General features: G+C 32.8%; 1 protein-coding gene across 1 annotated transcript in view; it reads right to left on the bottom strand.

The window, feature by feature from the left end:
• Nucleotides 1-15,719, bottom strand: part of TLL1 (tolloid like 1) — a 209,546-nt gene that overhangs the window by 68,154 nt on the left and 125,673 nt on the right. The window contains exon 9 of the mRNA XM_078069414.1: nt 5,470-5,585. Within this exon, the coding sequence (XP_077925540.1) occupies nt 5,470-5,585 (116 nt within the window). The remainder of the gene's footprint in view (nt 1-5,469; nt 5,586-15,719) is intronic.

The raw sequence follows: 15,719 nt of genomic DNA, 5'->3' as shown, positions 1-15,719 counted from the left end.
ACTTCAAGTGAAAGTATTTCTTCAAGTTTTTATTTTTAACAAAGTTAAATATATAGCCATTTATATACAGTGAAATTACATTATTATGAATTCAAGTAAAAAAATTCACATTTTCAAACAGAAAAAATACTAGCAAAATATGTTAATTTAAAAAAATAACCTGAAGTATAAACTATAGGCAGGACAAAATAAGCCTTAATGGAAATCTGAGATGTGAGAAGAAATAATGACTAAAAATATTTGGTGAATCTTCAAACAAATGCTGTTGGGAAAGGAGACCCATGTACAAGAGAATGAAGTCAGACCTTTATCTTAAGCCATATACAAAAATTAATTCAGCAATGAATTAAAGACCTAAATGTAAAACCCAAAGCTATAAAACTAGAAGAAAGTACAGAGGAAAAGCTTCATGGTACTGGAACTGGCAATGATTTCTTGGATGTGGCACAAAAGCACAGGCAAAAAAAAAGCAAAAATAGTTATGTGGTACTACATCAAACTAAAAAGCTTTTGCAAAGCAAACAATCCCCAGAGTAAAAAGGCAACTACAAAAAAGAAGAAAATATTTGCAAATCATATATCTCATGAGAGGTTAATAGCCATAATATGTAAAGAACTCCTATAACTCCACAGGAAAAAATAAAATAATCCAACTAAAAAATGGGCAAGACACTTAAAGATACATTTCTCCAAAGATGATATACAAATGCCAAGAAGCATATCAACATCACTAATCATCAGAGAAATGCAAATCAAATCCACAATGAGATATCACCTCTCACCCATTAGGATGGCAACTATCAAAACAACAACAACAACAAAAAAAAAACAAAAACCCACCAAAATACTACATATTGGTGAAGATGTGGGGAATTTGGAACCCTTCTACATTGCTGGTGGGATTGTAAAATAGTGCAACCACTATGGAAAACAATATGGAAGTTCTTCAAAAAATTAAAAACAGAACTACCAAATTATCCAGCAATCCCACTTCTTCAGAGTATGCATCCACAGGAATTAAAAGGACTGTCTTGAAGAGATATTTGCATACTCATGTTTGTAGTAGCACTATTCACAACAGCCAGAAGGTGGAAGCAACTCAAATGTCTATCAATGGATGAATGGATAAACAAATATGGTCTATACATACAATGGAATATCATTCAGCCTTAAAAAGGAAGAAAATCCTGTCACATGCTAAAACATGGTTAAACCTTGAGACCATTACGTAAATGAAATAACCAGTCACAAGATAACAAATGCTGTATGCTTCCACTTATGTGAGGTATCAAAAGTAATCAAATTCATAGAAACAGAAAGGACAATGGTGGTTCCCAGGGCCGAGGGGTAGGGAAAATGGACATGAATGGGTATGGAGTTTCAGTTTTGCAAAATGGAAAAGTTCTGGAGATCTGTTCCATAACAATGTGAATGTACTTAACACTACTGAAATGTACACTTAAAAATGGTTAAGACAGTAAATTGTACATGTTTTTTACCACAATAAAAAAAATTGGTAAATATCTATGTATAGCTTAACAAATGTTAAGTGCAAAAACAATAATAATATCTCATTTGTGTCAGGATGAAACAAACTTGAAGAAAAATACTGAACAATAGCATATAAAATTAAGATAACATGTATTGTAATCTTTTTTTTAGAATCTTTTTATGGTTTGGGAGAAGGATAAGGACACCACTTAAATATGACTCCATTAAGAAGGCTGGTAGAAAAGGGGGTACCAAATAATAGAATATACATTTAAAACTTTCAAACCAATAGATAGAAAATAAGTGAAATGAGGGAAAATGAAACCATAAATTCAATACATAAAAAGGCAAAAAAGTAGAACAAAAGAAACAAAGTGGGACATATAGAATGCAAACAAGAAATAATAATACACCAGAAATCACAAAAAATGTAACTGTAATAAACACTAAAGACAAACTAACCACCATGAATTAAATAAAAAATAAAACCAAACTATTTGCTGTCTAAAAGGGACACACCTGGGACACAAGACCACAGAACAACTAAACGTCTAAAGCAAGATGAAGATATAACCAGGCAAGTATATTAATCAAAAGAATGTGTAGCCTTGTTAATATCAGAAAAAAATAGAGTACCTAAATCACGACTAGAGATAAAGAAATATAGTATATAATAATAGTTTAATTATCAGAAAGATGTTATATTCTAAACATAATATATATAATAATATAGAATAAAAATATTTTAAATATATTTAAATATAAATATATACAATATTTATTTTTAAAATAAAGAGAAATTAATAATTCCACCAAATAGTGACAAATATTAACATACCAAAACAATAATTAGAGAATATATACACTTCACAAATAAAAAGACTAATGCATAGAGAACTTTGCACCCAGCTACTGCACAAAACACATTTTGTTTTCCTTTGTAAGATTTAATTTGTTTATTTAGAGAGAGAGTGGAGGCAGGGGCAGAAGGAGAGGGAAAGAGAGAATCCTAAGCAGGTTCCACGCCCAGCACATGAAGCAGGACATGGAGCTCGATCTCAAGACCCTGAGATCATGACCTGAGCTGAAATCAAGAGTCGGACATTTAACTGACTGAGCCACCCAGGTGTCCCAACTTTAAAGCAAAGATTATTCTTTATGAAGACTGGTCACTTCCAAGGTCATCCTGCCAGCCTCAAAATATTTCAAAGACTGACATCTTACAGAGCACAGTCTCTCACCAGAAGTGTCTGAAGGAGAAATTAACAAGAAAAGGATGATTGGGGAAAAAAATGTATGTTTTCAAATAAGAAAATATATGTTACCAAAAAATATGTTGGTTGAGAAGAAATAATAAGAGACAAAGAAGATAATGAAAATTGAAAAATAGCAAAAATACTATATGTCAAGCTGGTGAAATTCAGATAAAGTATTTCTTAGAAGGAAATTTATAGCCTTAAAGGTTTGTATTAGAATTAATAAGTTAAACTGTCAACTAAAGAAGTAAAAAAGAACAGCAGAATAAACCCAAATTTAAAACAAAAAGAAACTAATAAAGACGCAACAATGAAAAATGAGTTAATGTTGTTCATTGACCACTAATTCAATTTATTTGCTCATCATAATACATAATATTAAGAAAAATAATTGTAAAAGATGATAGATGTGTTGGTTTCTTCCTATTTGTAACATCTTGGAAAATACAGTTTTATTGGTAATTAAACATACAAGAAAAGTGAATTAACTTTGAATACTGATGGTGTGGGTACTGCAATTGGATAAGAGGAACAATTTTTTCCTGTATTATCTTGCTCTTCTGAGTGGATTTTACTAATCTTGTTTAAAATTCTTCATATTCTATAATTTTAATTTCAAAATCACATATAGTTTTTATCAGCTTTTATATTTTGCTCTTCAGTACCTTTTTAAGAATGATTTTCATAAAATATTCTCATATGCTTATTCAAAAATCCACACAGAAATTGATCAACACCTATAACTACCATACAAAGACTTTTAATTCTTAAATTAAAAATGACTGTATAAAGAATTACGTATGCATTCATGTATTCCAAGTCAGTTGAAACTTCTTTATGGTTAAAAACTATTCATGTTACACAAATGTTTCATTCAGTTTTCATGTTAAATATTGTAACACCCTGGACAGCTCCACACCCATGATTCTCTTAACAATATTCAATTATCAGGAATATTAAACTTTCTTTAACCTCAATTGCATTCTCACAAACACTCTAAGTATATTTGAGTCATTCCAGATGAATTAGTCATAAGCAAAGAACAAAAACTATTTAAAAGTAGCAAAAAAAAAAAAAAAAAAAAGATTAGTATCAATACAATCTTGGTCTGGAAAGACTTTTAAGGTTAGCATTCAAGACAGAATCCAAAAGTTAACAGATTCATTCATTTCCTTTCTTAATAATTTTAAAATCTTTAACCAACAAACTAAATATGCTAAAGGGAACTTTCTTCCTTTTCAATCCTTATTATGTTTAATTCCATTTTCTTGCCTTAATGTGCCATGACTTCCACCAAAAAGACACTGGTATGGTAGAAAGGAATACTTTCAGAGTTTTCCCAAGAATGATACTTGTAATAATTTTTGTAGATTTTCTTTCTAAGATTAAGAAGGTACCTATTCCCAGTTTCTTCAGGTTTTGTTGTTATTAAATCGGTAATAGATATTTTTTCTTGATTTAATTGAGATATACATTTAGTGGTGTTTTTGTCTACACACGTCCATGTATATGCATCTACCTTTGATTTGGTTTGGGGATTTTACATCCATATTCAAGTGTTAGCTTCAATTATACTTTTCCTTTTTTATACTGTCCTTGTCAGGATTTCTATCAAGGTTTTCCTAGCCATATAAATAGGAGAGTAGATCTTCCTTTTTATTCCCTGGAAGAGTTTATATAAGATTATGCTTATTTCTTATTTGAATGTTGGCTAGAACTCACAAATTAAGCCATCTGAGCTTGGATTTTCATTGCTGAAAATTATCTAATAATCCAATTAAACAGTAGCTCATTTTCTTTAGTGGTTATAGGAGTAATCGAGTTTTTTTTTTCTTTTTCTTGAGTAAGAACTCAGTAATATTTTATAGGAATTTTCCCATTTCATCTACATTTTTTAAGTTACTGGCATAATGTTGACAATATTCTTTTAATCTCATTTTTGTGTCTAGAGCATCAGTGGTTATAATAACCTTTTCATTTTGGTGATTAGATAATTGTGCTTTTCCTGTTATTCTTTTTCTTTCTTGATCTATTTACATCCATTTTCCTATATTTCTAAGTTTTTTCAAAGTACCACTTTGTTCATACTTTGTACCATGTTATTTTGATCTCCTTAGTTTATCTTTTATTTATTACTTCCTCCATTATGTACCTTTCCATTTATTTTACTATAACTTTAATAGCCACTCAATAAGAATATCTAACTCGTTAGTTTAGGGCATTTTTTATTTGCTAATGTGAGCATTTAAGTTGTGAATTTCCTTCTAAGTACTGCTCTCATTGCATCTTACAGGCTTGATATTCAGTATTTTTGTTACATTATAGCTGAAAATAATTTCTAATCTATAACTGAAAATAATTTCTATCTAAATCTGTAATTGTTTCTTAGCTAAACTGGATATTTTATGTATATTTCTTAACTGAAATGTGTGGGATTTTCTGGTTATCTATGTGATACTTATTTTTAACTTAATTTCATTGTGCCTGAGAACATAATCTGCATTATTTCAAGCTTTTTAGAGCATTTACTATTTCTTTTTAAATTACATTTTTCAAAAAATTCCCAGAGCTTGAGCAATTTTCATTATAAATTTTCTGAGATTTTTAGTCTTGTATTTGAAGAATCAAATAAGAATAAAAAATAAAGGAAATTATATTTAAAAGAAGATGAATCTCTGTATTTATATGACACTAAATGAGAACTCTTGATGATAGAAACTACCTTCTCCCCTGGGGTCACTGAAACTCTCCAGATGCAGTGGGTATAAGAAGGGTAGCCATTTGGAAATCCTGGAGACGAAAGGTTGCCATTGGATTCTTGTAGGGTTTCTCCACATGCTAAAGGAAAAAAAAAGATACATATATTTGATATTTTAAAGAGATGACTTACCCATATTTCCTTAAAAAGATAAGATCATTCTTTAATTTTTCTGAAAGACATCATAAATAAAGCCCTGAGTCTTTTGGTGTTAGATGAAAATATATATTTGTGTTCTATAAAAGACTTTTCCTTTCCAAGTAAATTCACCTTATGTCTCCATTACCACAATTTTAACATACTTAATGGTATCATTAGGGCTAACCATAAAACAAGACTATGAGATAAATAATTTGGCATTCATAAAGTTCTTCCTCATGGAAACTTCTCTCATTCATCCCCAAAGAGTTAGTAGGTGACCTATACTCATATTCAAGCCAGTGGATATCTGGTTGATGTGGCTAGGGGATAACATGAAACATAAATAATATTTTTCAATGTAAAGTGAGGCTAAGTTTCATAGCAAATATCACATCAAAGTCCAAAAACAGAAATCTTAATAATTAGAATACAGTCAATGAAGGTCGTACCAAAATGTCATACACAGTGAAAATTTTTCTCAAAATAAGCTGAAAAAAATTGAAAGGTTAAAAACATAAAGGAAGATTAAAATTTTCCAAGATGTGGACATTTATTTACTCTATTATTTATGTTGATCCTAAGTAGAAATTACAGGAAAAGCAATTGTGTTTTCCTCTTACTAAGGCTGTCTAATTTCTTAGAAGTAATTATCAGTCATCTAAAATAGCAAATTATCAGTTGCACAGCCTCAAGATCTGTGTGATTAATATCTCTAGGGCCATTTCACACAGAGTGTAATTAGCTCATTGGTTTAGCCAAGGTTAGTGGTCAGAACCATTCTATAATGGGTTTTCCTGTTGCTTTTGTAAGACATAGCATGTGACACATGAACCTAGGCTGCTTTAAGTATCCTGAATTCAAGAATAGTTCTTCCACTTCAGCCTGTCATCTTTATAACCTTCATTCAGTAATTAAAAAAAAAAAAGACAAAACAGTACTTTCCCTCTGAAGGAGACTGAAATCAGACTGCGATATTATCATATTATAGAGTCATAGCTACCAGCAGGTGAACTCTCGTCTCATCAAATCCTCCATAAATAATAAATGGTTTTGCATATCTTAAGTTAAATGAAGAAAGAAAGATGATGACTTTGAAAACAAAATGGAGGGTGCCTGGGTGGCACATTAAGCATCTGCCTTCGGCTCAGGTCACGATCCCAGGGTCTTGGGATCGAGCCCCACATCGGGCTCCCTGCTCTGTGCGAAGCCTGCTTCTCCCTCTCCCACTCCTCCTGCTTGTGTTTCCTCTCTTGCTGTGTGTCTCTCTCTGTCAAATAAATAAATAAAATCTTAAAAAAAAAAAAGAAAACAAAATGGAGCTGTAAAAAGTCTGATATGATATAAATATTTATTTGAAAACACAGATACTAAGTTTGCACAACAAAATACATTTCAAGTAGAAGTAAGCAGTGTTTATTCTGATTAACAGGCAGATAAAAGCAACTTTAGAACAAAATGAAAATGCTCAAGGTCAAAAATACATAATTCAGCATTTTCCATGAAACATCTAAGGGCTCTTGATAAATATAACATTATAAGAACCCTTAAAAAAATGAAAATTTATTAAGATTTTATTAATGCAAACAGTGTGCTTCTAAGAGGATCAGTTCAGATGCTATATAATCATTTGGGAGTTGAGTGTGTTTCAATGAAAAATACTGTAATTCATAGCTAAAAATAAATTATTTAATGATTGAAAAGTACACTAAGCCACATAGAATGTTGTTACTGTATTTACTAAAGTGAAATTAAAACAATTAAATATATTTAATCCACAGATGTACACAAACAATACTGTTTTGATAAAGATAAAATGGAAAACTCTATAAAATGAAAAATAAACAGAATCAGCATATAATTCAAATATTAAGTAAATCTATTATATAGCATTTGCTTATAATGCTTATAATCATTTGTGCATTTACCTCAGTAAGTGTGGTTGTCCCAGGCTACCTGACCCTTACTACAAAAGATATTTCAACACTTTCCCCAGACATAGGTTGATTAATGCTCAGATATACAAAGCAAAGTTTATTATTAAAAGAACTGAAGGAAAATCAGCAAGAAAAAAGTGGCACTATGAAGTTAAAATGCATAGGCTATTCATTTACTCAGCAAAGTCCATGGTGAGAAAACACAAGTTTTAATCATGGCATTATCACTTACTAATTATGTCATACAAGTAAGTCTCAAAAGCTTCAGCTTCAGTTTTCTCTTGTTAAATGGCCATCTTATTAACATATACTTAATAAAGTTGCTTTGTAGGAATAAAATGTTATTATGCCCTGAATCTTCTTTTTAACCCTTAGATACCTCTTCCATAGGTAGGGAGACTGTGGTCTAAAGTGTTTGAATATGTCTTTGAACTACAAAACTTAGTCATATGTAGGAGAAAAAAGATAAAAAAATATACAGAGGACAGTTATTGTTATCACTGCCCTAACAAAAATTACTCTAAAACTAAATATAATTCAGAAATTAAACTTCTATCTCTGTAGGCAGATGACACAATCTTACACGTATAAAACTGTAAACATTCCACACACACATAAAACTGTTAGAACTAATAAATAAATTCAGCAAAGTTGCAGGATACAAAATTAACACAAAAAATCAGTTGCTTTTCTATACATCAGCAAAAAATATTTCAAAAGGAAATTAAGAAAACAATCCCATTCATAATAGCATCAAGAAAGGATAAAATACTTGGCAATAAACTTAACCAAAGAGGCAAAGGACTTGTACACCGAAAACTAAAAACATTGATGAAAGAAATTAAAGATGACACAAACCAATGGAATGATGAGCTATGTTCATGACTAGAAGAGTTAATATTATTAAAATATCCATATTACCCAAAGCAATCCACAGATTCAACATAATTTCGATCAAAATCTCAGGGGCATTTCTTGCAGAAAGAAAAAAAAAATCCTGAAATACACATAATACTGCATACCAGAAATAGCCAAAACATTCTGGAAAAAAAAAAAAAAAAACGAAGCTGGCTCCCACTTGCTAACTTCAAAACATATTACAAAGCTACAGTATTCAAAACAGTATGATATTGGCATACGACAGACATATAGACCAAGAGAAGAGAAGAGAGAGCCCCAAAATAAACTCATGTATATATGGTCAAATGATCTTCAACAAGGGTGCCAAGACTACTCATTAGGGAAAGCATAGTCTCTCCAGCAAATGGTGTCAGAGAAACTAGATATACACATACAAAAGAATGAAATTGGACCCTTATCTTACACCATACACAAAAATCAACATAAAATGAATTAAAGACTTAAATGTAAGACCCTAAACTGTAAAACTTCTAGAAGAAAACAGGTAAGAAACTTTGTAACAGTAGTCCTGGCAATGATTTCTTGGATATGACACCAAAGCACAGGAAATAAAAGCAAAAAAGGGCAGGTGGGACTATGTCAGCTAAAAAAGCTTCTGTACAGCAAAGGAAACAATCAAGAGAGTGAAAGGCAACCTTCTGACTGGGAGAAAATATCTGCAAATCATATATCTCATGAGGGATTAGTATTCAGAATATATAAGGAACTCATACAAATCAATAGCAAAAAACAAAATAACCCAATTTAAAAAATGGGCAAAGAAAAAGAAATGGGCAAAGAAGACACACAAATGGCCAATAGGTATATGAAAAAAAAATGTTTTACATCACTAATCATCAGGGAAATGAAAATCAAAACCACTATATCACCTCACACCTGTCAGTATGGCCATTATCAACAAACAAACAAACAAACAAACAAAAAATAAGAAGTGTTGGCAAGGAAATGGAGAAACTGCAGCCTTTGTGCGCTGTTGGTAGGAATATAAAATGGTGCAGCCACTATGGAAAACAGTGTGGGATTTCCTCAAAAATCGTAAATATAGTTCCCAAATGATCCAACAATCCCACTTCTGGGTATTTATTCAAAAGAATTGAAAACAGGATCTGGAAGAGATATTTGTGCTCCCATTTTCATTGCAGCATTATTCATATCAGTCAAGAGACAGAAACATCCTAAACATCCATCAGTGGATGAACGGATAAAGAAACTGTGGTATATACATAAAATAGAATATTATTCGGCCTTAAAACAGAAGGAAGTCTGGCATATGCTACAACCCAGATAAACCCAGAGGACATGATGCTGAGTGAGATTAGCCAGTTACAGAAAGACAAATACTGCATGATTCCACTTACATGAGATTTCTAAAGTAGTCAAATTCATAGAAGTGGAAAGTGGAATGCTGCTTGCCGGGGGCTGGGGGAGAGGGAAATGAAGAGCTGCTGCTCAATGGGTGTAGAGTTTTAGTCATGCAAGACAAAGAAGTTCTAGAGATCTGCTATATACCAATGTGCATAGAGTTAACAGTACTGTACTGTGCACTTACAAATTTGCTAATAGGGTAGATGTCATATTACGTAATTTTTTGCCAAAACAAAAAATAACAATAATAAAGCAGTTGAACTTCTAAGTCCTTTATCATATGATCAATCTCACTTATGAATTAGGTAATTCACATATACCTTCATTCTTCCAGAATAGAAAATTGTATAATTGTACAAGAATTATACAAGAATTTGCAAGAATTTAAATTGTATAACTGCTACTTGGATTGTGTCTTGTTCAGCAATTATTACAAACTCTTGACCTTTTAATAACATGAAGTTTATAGCTGTCTGCATGTCCATCTACAGTTACTTTCTCACCAAATGTCTGTAATATCCACCCAATACCAAAGATTGAGAACTTTCCTTCCTCAATATTCTGTAGGAGCATATTTATGATCTTACTAAGGCTAAGGAAAACAGATAGAGATGAACAATAATTTCTATTTGATAAATCTCTTCCCAAAGGATCTTGACAAATTCTAGATTAGGGGAAGAAATAAAACTGCATCTAATCAACTTAATACTACCTAATTAACTTATATTTATACCCCTTAAACTTTTAAATATAATAAATAAGATACAGGTTTAAATGATTTTTTTAAAGATTTTATTTATTTATTTGACAGAGAGAGACACAGCGAGAGAGGGAACACAAGCAGGGGGAGTGGGAGAGGGAGAAGCAGGCTTTCCGCTGAGCAGAGAGCCCAACGCGGGGCTCGATCCCATGACTCTGGGATCATGACCTGAGCCGAAGGCAGACGTTAACGACTGAGCCACCCAGGCGCCCCTAAAATGATTTTAAAAATATAAAATAAAATGTAAAATGATTTTAAGATAAGGAAATGTTAAAAAGAATCCTAAATCATCTGAGAGATAATGTGAGATTAACAATGAAATATTTTAAAATACATTTCAATAGCAACTGCCTCGCCAAGTCTGAATCATCCTTTAAAATGAAGCATAAGCACCTACTCCAAGGAGCCTGCCTCCCGCAGTGTGCAGCCCAGGTTAGGCATCTCTCGCAGAACTGCTGTAGCATCCTTTAAGGAGGAAATTTACTTCCTACCCAAGTGATATTGTCTGCGGGATGCCCCAGAGGCTCAGCTATTCGTGTGTGTAGTCTGTGCTTCCTTTTCTGTGGCCATAATATCTGGCACGGTGCCTTCCACGTGTTAACGGTGACTCATTCATTCATACAGCAACTATTTATTGAGCACTTAATTTACATCAGATTCAGAACACCATGAGGGAAAACCCAACTCCAATCCCACAAAAGCTTACATACTCCAGTGTGGGAAATGCCAAATGAATGATGATTATAGGATTAAGACACAAAGACCAGGATCAAATGAGGCATTTACCATGGTGGAGTCCTGGGAGATGAGGAAGGCTTTAAGTAAGAGGTGACATAGGAGCTGAATCCTAAATATGAGCTAGGATTTAACCAGGCTGCCTGGAGGAAGAGGCAGAAGGCAAGCATACTGTGGTGCCAGGAGCTAAACAAAGTGGAGGTGAAAAACTAGCCTGGAGGGGTAATACCTAGAGAAAAGACTCAGGGAAGACACAAGAAAAATATTTTGAAATGGCATAATGGAAAGAAGATTAGCCTTTATCCTAAAAATAAGCAAAGTAAGATTTGCATATTTAAAGCCACTTAACAGCAGCTTGGCCAGAGAACTAAAGAGATGTAAGAATAGGGACAAGAGGTGAATTAGGAGGCATTTCAACAATCCAGACAAAAGATGAGGCTCCCCAGAGTAGGGGATTCACTGCAAGAATGCAAGATTCCAAGAAGGCAGCAGGACTGACTAGCTGGAGAAAGTAATGGAGGAATGAGGTGAGACTGCCCTTCATAATTCTGGCTTGGGCTACCAGATGAGCTATGTCTGGTGCCATCCATTGAACTAGGGGATGTTTACAGGGAAATGAAGAAAGGGGTCCACGAATAAGTGGGAAAAAAATAGCTAAATTATTATTTTTTGCACACGGGCAATATTTTGGCCAAGAACTGTATATATACCAGCACATATATAAAGTATATTCTGTCTGGAATCTCAGAAAATTATACCAGGAACCAAGAGATTAATGCTTAAGTAACTAAGAAGAACCTTATTTCAATTTTAAAGGTAAAGTTAATGAAACAAGTGTTTAAAGGGAGGTAAAGTTTCTAGTATTCAGACTCCATGCATGCTGAAATTGGCCTTCCATCCTTAAAGTGTCCACACAAATGGGCATCCATGGACAGGGACATTCCACACACATAGTGTATGTGTACTAGCTTTGACAACTTTTAAATTTGTGAACATAGACTGTACATGTGTTGATGTGTGAATACACGTGCACTTTTATGTAACAAGGAAGATTCTAATCCTTAGAAGGCCCTTTATTTTTGATATTTTATTTTGTATTTCCCCTAATTTTATTATGTTACTTGATGTATTTATTGGGGAAAATGTACTGGAGAATATTAGGATTGATGGTTGATGAAGTACTAAGTAAGCAAAAAGTTCATGGGACTACAGAAAAGCAAATTTAAGAGAAAATGCAAATAAAGACCAGTGACTGTACCAGGAGAAGAGTTAAACTAAGCAGTTTAGAAATCAAAAATGAAAGTAATCCTTAGATTAGATCAAATGGAAAAAAATACATTTAAAAAATGAGTCACAAGAAAAACAAGGCCCTCAAAGAGAGAGAACAGTAGTACCCATTACTGATTTATGAAGAGAAAAATATCCACTGCAACTCAGACAGGCTAGAGAAGATCTCCTTCAAGAGCAAACTGTTAATTACTGGCATAAAGGGACAATAAGACCATAATGATGACCTATTCTCTGCCTTAGCTTGGGGGAGAATCTTGACAGTATGTAGGATGCAAGGGATTACAATGGCAGGTACATAAAGTACCATTAGCGGCTGTCCTTTTAGATGCCTTAATGCTAGAAAGACCTGGAAGCTGTGGGAAGGACATAGGACTGGCCTTTGGGCAGCACTGTCCAGAAATCTATTCAATCCCAGGGTTGGGCAGCTCTCCCTTTATTTCCCTTCCTTCTCCTTTCCGGGATGTGGTCTGGCGATGGATGATGGGGTCTTATGTCAGAAGAGTGCCAAGGCTGTAAAGGATCATATTCTTTCTCTACATTAACAGTGCATCAGGAGATCTTTCTTGCCTGCTTCTAAAGGAACAAAAAATGGCAATGAAAATAATTCTAAACTAAAAGAAACTTATCTTCATTCCATCACCTTAAAAACACAACTTTAGTCCTATATGGAGCTTTTTCATGATTAGTATGCACCGACTCTACAATGAGTAATTCAGGTTTCCCATACAAATCTAATTTATATATTTGGCATATATAAGTAGATATATATAATAATGGATTACAAGTTGTTTACCAGCTAGAAAGTCTCATAAAAAATAGTTTATATTGTTTTAAGGGAATTAAAAATGCATACATTTTAATGCTCTTCATCTTCTGATAGATAAAAATACATTTCCTATATTATCAATGGAAAGGCAATAATATTTGCAGTCTACCTACTATTACCTGCCTATTAGAAACCTGCCCTCTTGGACTCAGGGCCCCACTTATCATGGACCATAAAAGCTATATAACCTTAAATATTTAAGTGTGAACCAGGTCGGTATTCCTTTCAAGATTAAACTCTTAAGGAATAACTCTATAAAATGCAGATCCAAAACAGCTTTGAGGGTAAACTGATAAGAAGTAAAGAGTTGGAGTAATGTAGCCAAATACCTCTGACTGGCTCTATTCATCAGCAATTTCTAACAAAAGAAAACAATAAGACAAACTCCAAAGGACTATGCAGTTTTATAACTCTCTCCTTTCTGTATTAAAGCCAAGACACAACCAGATTTCATTTTATAAACTCCTACACTCTTCCTAGATGATTCTCAAATAAGTTATCTTATTTACACTTCTATGTACAGTTATCAATCTTCCACATTACTCCATTAATATTCTTGGAGCTACTGGTGAGCTTACTGTTATCAGTGTAACTTAAGTTTATTTGCCCTACATTTCTACCTATATCATTAGTGCTCTCCATTGTAAAGAAATGAAGAATGTTAAATTCATAACCATATACAAGTCTCAAGCTTGGCTTCACACACACACACACACACACACACACACGGGCCGAGACGGAGAGAGAAAGAAACAGAAAGAGCAAGAGACAAAAAAAAGAGAGAAAGGGAGGGACTTGTTTGGTGGGTATTAAAAAGTCCAAGATAGAAAATAAGTCATTCTTAAAGATTCTGTGAACTAAAAGTTTACATATTCTTATTTTAAAATACATATTTATATGTCTTAGCTCTCTCTTACTTACCATGCAAATAAATAAGCAACTTTCTCATACGGCTTTAGAAACACAAGATATCTTTCTCATTGATGATGGTACCTTCATGAATGTGGTTTTACTGTATTAACAAACCAATGTACACATTATTACTATATTTCAAGTAAGAAAATAGCTTGTTTATGTGTTTACATAAATAAACTCTCAAGTGAAAACTATATGTATCTTCCCATTGGTAACTTAAATATTTAAGAGCTATAGGCTGAAAATTATAGTGTCATAAGTTTGATTACTTTTCTGATTCCTACTGACTGACTTTCCTACAATTCAGTGTTCTAAATGCATTTCTAGTGTGCTTTTTAAGTGATATATATATATATATATATATATATATATATATATATATATATATAAAGTATATATATGTACATATATATATGCATCCAAACACATACACACATACACACACACATGTATTTAGAGAGACAAACAAAATACTTTTCCATGTGAACTGTTTACTTAGTTGCTATTAACACACAATCTTCCCCCAAATCTTCTACTTTCAAAGTTAGAAAGTATCATATGGACTATGGACTCTGAGAAACAAACTGAGGGTTTTGGAGGGGAGAGGGGTGGGAGGATGGGTTAGCCTGATGATGGGTATTAAAGAGGGCACGTTCTGCACGGAGCACTGGGTGTTATGCACAAACAATGAATCATGGAACACTACATCACAAACTAATGATGTAATGTATGGTGATTAACATAACATAATTTAAAAAAAGTATCATACGTCCAATACTACCAGAAATTAGCCAAGGATCACTCATTTCTTTTGTCATAGTGGTGCCATTTACTTACAAATACATCTTTCCTATGGAAATTTAGATTTAAAAATATACCACACATACATGTATAATTTACATATATACATGAACAAAAATTTGGGGAAGAGCTGTGCTAACCAAAGTTAAAAACATATTTCTTTGATATATGTTATTTCAAAGGATTTTGACTATGCAGGAGTTGCATAGAGTATGCAGCGTTTCCAATTTGAAAGCAGATTCTTTTTTCTTTTTTGGACCAATAAGTCACTGGTGTTCTCTTGGAACAGTCTTATTAAGAACTTCCCTTAATCTCTTTTTCATAATTTTAACCAGTAGCAAAACATATGGTAACTCACTAGCAACACGGTTAGAACTCCTTTTTTGCAACAATGTTATAAATTCCAACTAATAACATTTTAATTTATATATCATTAATGGTGGTACTTGCAAGAAAAAGATCATTCAGTCCTCAATGCTGAAGTTGAAATAAGGGATATTCTTTTTATGTTGGCAAGAAAACTCAA

The sequence above is a fragment of the Halichoerus grypus genome, chromosome 3 (genome assembly GCF_964656455.1).
Source record: "Halichoerus grypus chromosome 3, mHalGry1.hap1.1, whole genome shotgun sequence".
Lineage (NCBI taxonomy): Eukaryota > Metazoa > Chordata > Mammalia > Carnivora > Phocidae > Halichoerus > Halichoerus grypus.
The sequence above is the reverse complement of the archived record's forward strand: the minus strand, read 5'-3'. Positions and strand labels throughout refer to the sequence as shown.